The sequence below is a fragment of the Bidens hawaiensis genome, unplaced genomic scaffold (genome assembly GCF_021521415.1).
Source record: "Bidens hawaiensis isolate Kalapana, Puna unplaced genomic scaffold, B.hawaiensis_p1.1 tig00020044_1, whole genome shotgun sequence".
Classification (NCBI taxonomy): domain Eukaryota; kingdom Viridiplantae; phylum Streptophyta; class Magnoliopsida; order Asterales; family Asteraceae; genus Bidens; species Bidens hawaiensis.
The window spans coordinates 189,628-199,298 of record NW_027493052.1 but is presented as its reverse complement, the minus strand read 5'-3'; the positions used below and the strand labels follow the sequence as shown (position 1 = coordinate 199,298).

General features: G+C 39.2%; 1 protein-coding gene across 1 annotated transcript; it reads right to left on the bottom strand.

Annotated features, from left to right (window-relative positions):
- Positions 1 to 1,722: 1,722 nt before the first annotated feature.
- Positions 1,723 to 9,138, bottom strand: LOC143559818 (ATP-dependent RNA helicase DEAH11, chloroplastic-like). The gene is made up of 3 exons (XM_077048279.1): positions 8,299 to 9,138; positions 3,748 to 6,865; positions 1,723 to 2,988 (listed from the first exon to the last, which is right to left on the bottom strand). The coding sequence occupies exons 1-3, from the start codon at positions 9,136 to 9,138 to the stop codon at positions 1,769 to 1,771; spliced, it is 5,178 nt and encodes a 1,725-aa protein (XP_076904394.1). The 3' UTR covers positions 1,723 to 1,768.
- Between the last annotated feature and the right edge of the window lie 533 nt (positions 9,139 to 9,671).

The following is a 9,671-nucleotide window of genomic DNA, read 5'->3' as shown; positions in this document are numbered from 1 at the left end:
GCAACAATTTTTAAATCTGGTAATACAAGAGAGTGTTGATATGTATCTAATAGATATTATGATATCATAAATATATGATATTGAACTTTATATTAAATCCTTAAAAGATTATCAAAGTCATTTAAAGTAAGTTCTCAATAACGTTATGATTGCAATATATAAATTCAAGGTTTAGTGCTTGAAGTAAGCTTCTTAAGGATGTAATTCTTATGCATCAATAGGCATATGGTGATATTCAATAAACTATGTATAAGAATGGTAGAATATGGAATGATAATGATATAATTATGTATTACATTTGAATATGATATAGAAAACGATGCGGTAAATAGATGAACTTTATGCGCCAAACTTTTGAAGGGTAAAATTGTAAGCATGATTGGTTAACATAAAAGGAGGTTCATGACGAATCGTAAAAACTCTTGAAAATTATATTGTATATTAGTCAACATGGAAGAACGTCCATGAAAAATTATAAATGCGTGAAGCATTAAAACTAGAAGCTCAAAAATTTATTATATGAAATTAGTAAGTTTTATATGTTGACTGAACATGGTATAATCAACTCAGTGATCATCTCTATATAAGAGATATGAATATGATAATATTTTAATATTTAATCAACAATATTACGTTGATGATTGCATTCTCTCATTAAGAGATGGGTTATTGGTCTGGAAGTACCATAGTTCATTGCAATTGATGCAATATTTCTTGTAAGTTAGATATATCTTATTGATATAGTTTGTTTTCAATGAAGAGACATCAAAATGAACTAAAAATAAGTATTTTGATACTTTCAAGGTATGAAAGATATGAATTTTATTTTAATAGCCCATAAAAAAGTTATACAAAAGTTTGGTTGGTCGTATTGATGCCGGGACTTGATACAACGAGGTCATGGATCTTGTGATACTTATTTAGAAGACGAGGCACTACAAGTCATACATGAAGATACTACATTATTACTTGACAAAAGGAACTATGCGTTTCAAGATCAAGTGACGAATTGTTAACTACAAAAGTCTTAAATAAACTTTCGCATAAGATCGAATCCATAACTATGCGCTTCAAGATCAAGTGGCGAATTGTTAACTACATAAGTTTTAAATAAACTTTCGCATAAGATCGAATCCATCACTTAAAAGATGTACAAATAAGGGGGAGTATTATACACATGTTACACTCTTTTTTCCTTAGTCATGGTTTTCTCCCACTGGATTTTCCAGACAAGGTTTTTAACGAGGTAACATCCCCCGACATATGAAATTAATAACCTAAGGGGAGTATGCGGTTATCAATATTGTTACAAATATGGTTTATTCTAGTCCTATAAATAGTGGCTCTTGTGCTAGCTATCATGCATCAATAAGAATAAATTCTTCCATTCTCTCTCTATAAACTCGATAATCCATATTTTATGTTTATATATTTGCATATTATATATGACTTAATGTTAATAGGTCTCACAACAGCCCATTAGATACATCACTGCGGTCAATATATATTCAAATTTCATAGATTATAGATTCAAACACCACTTTTTTACAGTTAACTTGCAACTTTCTTTTCACTTAGGATTCAAACCACTTGGACTACCATAAAAACACGTATATAAAGAGAGAAAGAGATGCACACACATAGATAGAAGAAAAAAGCTAGGCAACTTATGACTGATGATAAAATATTTACATTATTATATGCATATGCATGAAGCGAAAGAAAAATAAAGCGTGAGTTGAATGAACACTAGCAGTAGTTAAATAAACTAAACAATAGCATGATGTATCGACCTCAAATGCCCATAACACTCATCACTACTCTTAAAATTCTCCAGACACACCCAGCAAATATGGCTCCCACATCGGCACTCAATATGATTGCACCCGTCGATCTTCTCAATCGTAAACATACACACCGGACAGTTCCGAACTTCCTCTTTCCCCTTCATCCATTCCTTCAGGCTCGAATCCGGATCCCGCTTAAACTCCATGTACCTCTCACACGTCACTAACGCATGATATTCCAAGTGACATTGCGTGCAAGTCTCCACCGAACACGCCCCACACGTAAACGGTCTCGCAACGTCCGACACTTGGTAAACCGAGGGACAGTCCGGCGAAGGGCAAAACCGGTATTTCCCTGAACTAGACCCCACAAACGACCCCAGTGAGGCTCGGAAAAGCTCGTCGATCTTATCGTTTAACAAAAGCGCTTTAATATCAACAACTAATATCAACTTCTCGCACCCCTCGTGTGCACACCGGATTGGGAAACTGTTTCCTGAGTTTTTTATAGCCGACTCGAATTGTTCAACCAAACACGACCGACAGAACTCGTGGTTACATCTTTCCAAACGGTAACCGTCTTCAACGTCGCAAAGACAAATGGGACAAGACCGGGTTTGCTTTTCGATAGTTTGACTTTGACCCGAGGTGGAATCTGTAGAGTGAAGAATCTCATTTATTGTTTGTTCAACGTTTTGTTTTAATTCTTTACTGCCGCAAACCGAGATTATATGGTGTCTTGTGTTTAACGTTAAGTCGGATCCAGGGAATCTTTCTTTAAGCCCGTGAAGGTCGGGGCCGAAGTTTTCAACCACTTTCTTCATGAAATCAGGCGGGAAAGTGGGACCACGAAGATGAACATCGAGCTGTTTGTTCTCGTGTAAGGCTACAAGAGACTGTACCAGTTTGTTTTGGGCTAAATCCAGCTTGTGTAACGGGCCAAAGACTCTGAAGCTTTGGTTATGTCGGTCAAATAGAAAAAACGTGCCGGTCTCGCGTTGGATTGACTTTTGAAGACCAAATCCTTCACGAGAAAAAATGAGTTGAATAACGGGCGGAGTGAGTTGATCATCGATTATCGTTCTTCCGTTCATAAGCTGTTCAAGTGGTCTTCTCGATTCCGCCATTATTTTTGTCGCCTTGGCGGATATTCTGACACGATACGTCCCGTTCTCGTTCCAGTCGGTAAAGAACTCCGCTCCTATGAACAAGATATTTAAAAGAAATTGATCCATAAAACATCTTAATTATATTATTTAAAAGATAAGATTAAATACTAAAAGATGAAATATCCATAATCATACTAGTTTACTACGCCCGCTGAAATCACCCATATCCAAAAAGCCCAACCGACCCAAATCATGAACGAATAGTTCGGGGTTACCCAGTCAAACCGAATCATTAACCGGTTAACCCAACCCGAACACAGAACCAAATCATTACCCGGTTAGCCTGGCCCAACCAAACAACAGATTAGACAGACCAAAATCATGAACAGCTAATTCGGGTCGGGTACTATGGGTATCATGTGGGTAGTTGGGATCAGGTACTGGGTATCACGTGGGTCAGCCGATCGAACCGGATCATTAACCGGCTAAGCTGAACCGACCAACCGAACCAAACCATTAACCAGTTAACCTGACCCAACCGAACACCCGTTTATAATTCAGTCCGTTAACGGTTACACTTTCTAACAACAAAAACCCGAATAACCTGAGCCTTACCCGAAACCCAATCAAACACCCACTTGACCCACTAATCATTTATAAACTCTTTAAAGAAAAGAGAACAGTCAAATGCAGGGTAACACTCTATAATTAGCATACCAAAAGGTTTAGAACTTAGAAGACATACAGCAATTCAATGGACTTTGGGCTAATTTTGACCCATTTGACCTCATTTCTGTTCTCATAGTTAATCATTATTTCAATTTTGCCCTTTTAGAGAGAGAGAGAGAGACCTTTCCGAAGCTGGAGATTATCGAGTAAAGAACGCAGTTGATCCTTGATAACACCATACACAGAAGCAGGACAAGAAACAATGCTGTTAAACTGCTGCTGGCATTTAATCTTCTGCCACGGCTGGCAACCCGGTAACGCTTTCCCATCAATCTGCTCCAAAGCTTTTGCTGCCTCCAAATGCAAACTCCCATCGAAACTAATCTCGGCTTTCATAACATAATCCAGCGGTTCACACGGGAAAATATGAACACGAACACATTCATTCTTTGAACCTGGCATGAACGATCTCACCTCTCTCAAAAGTGCATCTTCAAGGGCCGCGACGGGAGGATTCTCTGCAGGTGGGGCCCGTGGTAAGCTAACTTTCAAAATCTTCCTATTGGTTGAGTTGTACAATGAGTCATAAAGCTCGGGTTCAAACACATCGGCAGCAAATCCCGACACCATAACACTGTCGTTGAACTTCATACTAGGTCTACAGTTTATAAACTGGTCCCTGATAAACATGTGAGAAAAATCTTCAACCAATGCTGACACATCTTCAGGGTTACAATGAACAAACGCAAAACCCCGGTTCTGCTTACGTGGCCATGATACTTTCGCTTTGACAGCTGGAAATGATAACTTGTTATCCCCTCCAAATATGCTTCTAGAAGGAGCAACTTTTATTTTACACCCGTTGAAGTCAACGGGAGTCAACTTTATAGCTTTCTCAGCAGCTTCAGGGGTGAAAAACATTACCCGGCCCCACTTTTCATTATCTTGACCGACCAAATTAAGCTTATGGACCGCACAGATGTTGCCACATGTATGTTCCTCCAAAAAGGACAGAAGCTCTTTCTCCTCGATATCCGAACCGTGAACAAATATATCAACTGTGAGACATCTTTTGTCAAGTTCCAGATGCTTTATTTCAGCACCCGAACCGAAAAGAGCCACAGGAGGTAACACATGTCGGTCTGGAAACAAACATTTTTCAATACACTCATTCTCTAGCCACTTTTCTTCACGCTCCAATACAGATTTTACAATCTCACACACACGTGTCATGTGTTCAGAGGTAGCAAACACGTTGACTTCATTATGATCAACAGACACTTCTAACCTAACCCGGTCATCATTAATGGTATCCTTAATGCTTGCAACAAGGCGTTTCAGTCTCAAATTCGACTTCCCGCAGAATCGTTTCAACAATGTCGCCCCGAAACCCGTTAACACGTTTAATTGCAGTTTCCGCCGGTCGATCTGTGCGATATCAAATGGGGCAGGAGAAAGATTCAACAAAGAGTTGAAGTCAACGGAAGTTACACACACCAAATACTGATGTGGCATTGCAATAATTTCCCCAAAAACCACCCAACTTGGTCTTTCACCAAACATAAGTAACGAACATGAAGGATGTAACTGAAAATGTGTCCCAGATGACGGGACTTCATAACCGAGATTATCATTTCCAGAATACATTGCAATGTTATCCGCCAAAGCTGAGAGAATCACATCTTTAAGAACTTGATCGGAATCGGTAATCACCATCGGGTCCCACCGCCAATAAGTAGGGATAATAATATTAAGCTCATGTTGAAGACAACTTTCCATTTCTTGAACCGCTTCTTGACATCTTCTCATAGACTTTGCATTGATACTGTTATCCCAACACCATTGATTCCGTTTATCACGGGGAACTAATTCCCATTTTCTGTAAACAGATAATAATGTAAATAAGTCGCCACCCGGATGGCAAAACTGTACTTTCAAACGATCTGATTTGTGTTTCTCTTCTTCTCGGCCAACCCTGCAAAATATGCTGCTGGAATTTGCCATAACCGCAGCTAAAACTAGCCCTTCACGACCCATACGGTTTTCAAAACACTTCAATATTACTTTACCAAGCTTAGGTTCGATCCCCAATTTGACCAACATCCGACCATCTTTGGTCAGCTTATGGATCCCATGTTCAAGTACAACTGCTCCCAATTGGATCAGACTTTTAATTGCGGTCTCGATCGATGCATTAGACGGTGCATCAATGAAATCAAACTCCTCAACTTTATGAATCCCGAGAGCTAGAATTCTCAAAACCGCAATTCCAAGATTAACCCTACGGATCTCGGGTTCTTGATGGCATGGCATGGATTGGAACTCTCTCTCTTCATAAACCCGATAACACTTTCCCGGTTCGGTTCGTCCGGCTCGACCCGCTCGTTGGTTAGCCGAGCTTTGACTGATTCTGCAAACTTTAAGCACATTCATTCCCGTCCCAGGTTCAAACCGACTCTCTTTGACCATACCCGAGTCAACAACATATTTGACCCCCGGAATAGTCAACGATGTCTCCGCAAGATTAGTGGAGAATATTACTTTCCGCTTTTTCGGGTAATTCAAATAAACCCGATACTGTTCTTCATGAGATAATTTCCCATGCAACGGTAAACAAATGGCCGATGGGCTTTTAAACTGGTGGCAGGCCCATTCAACCTCCATTTGACTAGTCAAAAACGCAAGAATCGCCCCATGTTCCTCATTTTTATGAATCTCGCCAACCCTCCTCAAAACATGAGAAACATAAGATGGCATAAAGTCAAAGGTTACATTAGATGATGATGTCATTTCAGGAACGTATCTAATATCAACTGGGAAAGTTCGGCCCAACACATGATGTGTATCACAATCAAAGAAATATTTAGCCAGTTGGTCCGCATCGGCTGTTGCAGACATAATAATAAACCTCAAATCCGAACGTCGATGAAGTAAATCTTTTATTAATGCTAACAAAAGATCGGTTGACAGGCTTCTTTCATGTGCTTCGTCAACAATAATACAAGATGCCCATGAAAAATTCTTGTCATTCATGTAATGTTGAAGTAGACAATGATCTGTCATAAATATAGCTTTTGAATCCAAACGGTTGACAGATGAAAATGCTGATGAACAGACGATTGAATTATCATCACAACACCCACGACTTTCTTCTTTGACTCTGTTTGCTAGTGATATTGCAGCAAGCTTACGTGGCTGGGTGCACACAATTGACTTGTCACCCGCCACTCCTGAATCAATAAGAAATTGAACCAGTTGGGTGCTTTTTCCTGAACCGGTTTCACCAATCAATACCATTACCTGAAACATTAATGGCACAAAACATTAGAAACAGCAACAGAAGTACGTTCAAGAGATTAACAGTTAATATTAGTAGAATTGTAACATATGAATGTCTAAGCTACTGCTGACATCCGAAAGAAACTGTCACCATGTAACAATAAGATATTACCAAATGAATATCTAGAAAATGTGTGGCCCAAAGCTACAAGCACAAAAACAACCAAAAAAGCTGACTTTAAAAAAAACGCAAATATATCATTAGCATATAGGGGTTGGCAAGTATAGCTGGTGAAACCATTTTGATAATTTTTTCTTCTAAAATGTCTTATTTCAACCAAAGTCCATTTTTGTTAGAGCCCATTTTGACCCGAATCAAACTGACACCGTTTCAAAAATGCCCATTTTGACCCGAAATTGTTTTGACCTGCTGCCCAACACAACCCACCCATTTTGTCAGGTCTAGTAACATACAACCGCTTGCAAGTAACTTTTTTGAAACAAGAAAAAGAAAACGCTTTTTGGATCAGTAAGGTTAATTCATTCCATCATTGTTGAGGCAAGTTTTGACCCAATGATCAATCAATTGAGTTAGCTGATAGCAATTTCTGATCAAGGGTGCTAGGAAATTAAATTTGTCAACTCATCATCAATTTTGAATTTGAAATGTTAAAAGCCCATCATCAAATTGCAAAACATGACTTTAAGTTTTGCATTTGAAGAACTGAGACTCTATTTCAACTGCACTTTTTCACCTGTGCAACTATCATGAGGGTTAGCGTTGAATAATCAAGTCATGTTGACTATTTTGCAGAAAAGTAAATTGTATTCCAACATCTTATCTATCAGATTTCAAAAACTAGGCAAACTGACAGCTACGGAGAGTTTAATTGAAAAGAAACATTGATGACATGGACTGCAATTTATCAACACAATATGTTCTATAAAGAATCACCGGCGGGTGATTTAACTTCTTTTCAATTTCTCTGTTTGTTCCTATTTTTTAGCCTTAATTCCGAAATTTTAAATTTGTTTACTTTTTTAAAAGTGACCCGTTTTGGACCCAAAAATATTTCTGTCAAAACCCGTTTTGACCCGAACCAAAGTAAACCTGTTTTAAACCGACCCGACACCCTGTTTGCCAGGCCTAGTCTTGCAAGACTAATAACTAGATGTCTTCCACTTAGTTGGAGCGCCTTTTGATGTGTCTCAAATGTGTTGGACTTCCCACATTGTTGACTTCAGATAGTAAGAAGTTTAATTTCTTGGAAAAAATTGAGTCACTTCCTCTATAAAACTTTAACTGATTGCCTTCTATTGTCGTTAAACAGTGTTAGTTTCACATACACAACAAATCAGCAAGAACAGTCCAACAAATTTGTGATCTTTACCATAAGACAACACATAAGATTATCATTACTGCAATTTTATATCAATGTAATGCAATAAAGTACCTGCTGACAGTGTATCTTCCAGAGAATATCCTTCCGGTCAGCATAAATCGGCAGCCCCTCCTCAAGCCTCTTCAACTCCCTCTTAATCATCCAATAAACCTTACTCCAATTCAACGCCCCATTCAACATCAACACCTTAACCTCAGACTCACCATCACACACCTTCCCATCCAAATAATCAAGCACACATTGCATTGCAGAATTAAACTCATCAACCCTCTTCCCAATCAACTCCTTCTCACGAACCATCCCCTCCTTCTGATTCGACAACTGCACGTGCACCGCCAACCGTTTCGGCTTCTTCAACAACAATTCAATCCGACTAATCTCCCGCGAAACCTCATCCAACTTATCCTCCAGCTTCCTCACAGTCTCCCCGGCCAAAAACCCTAAAATCCTCGATGTAAACAAAACCCTAAGCCGAGAATTCAACTCCTCGGTATCGGACGGCACCAAAACGTTCTGCACGAGCCTCGGCATGAACGATAAGCCTCCGTCGAGCAAAACCTCCCACAAGTACACCACCGTATTAAGCACACCGGACCACTGCTGGTAGAAAAACCTAGCGGCGACGATTCCGGTCTGGTAGAGGAAGAAATCGTCCGGAGCGAACTTGAATTTGCCCATGAGGCTGACAATCTCGTGGCGGTTGTAGGTGTTCTGGTCGGTGCTGGTTGACCGGAGTTCGATTATGAAATTGGGGCGGCGGCGAGCGGCGGAGAGCGGCGACGGAGATCGATCACGACGGCGGTGGTGGTTGGGGTGGCCGAAGGAGCGGTGGTTGGACGGAATCGGAGGCTTGTTACGGTGCATCGTAGCTAGGGTTTGATCAGTGGTCATAATGGTACGTATCGGAGAATCAGAAGGGTTTGTAGAAATCGAAGAAAGTGAAGGTACGTCTAGAGAGAGATTATTATTATTAATATTATGTGATTATATACGAAAGAAAACTTTATGCCCAATTAACAATTGATTTAATGTATATTGGTTAAGATAACCTTTTAATATCAAAACCCACTTAATTTAATTTTAAAAATCCACTTACATAAAACCCAATTACATATTTACTCTCTACAACCACCACCACTCCACCACCACAACAACCGTCACCCACCGCCACCACCTCACCGGAAAAGTTCGAAAAAACACTATGAAAAACACAATGGAAAAAAACACTATAAAAAAACACAATTGTATGACACAATGGAAAAAAAACAATGAAAAATACTATTGTATAACACAATTTTATAAAACACAGTTTGTAAAAACCCACTTATTTTTTTCAATTTTTATACAACAATATGGTACTCATATAAAAGATAAAAAGTTGCTCATTATTATGGTGAATTTGTTTTTCAATAAAAAGGTCATAA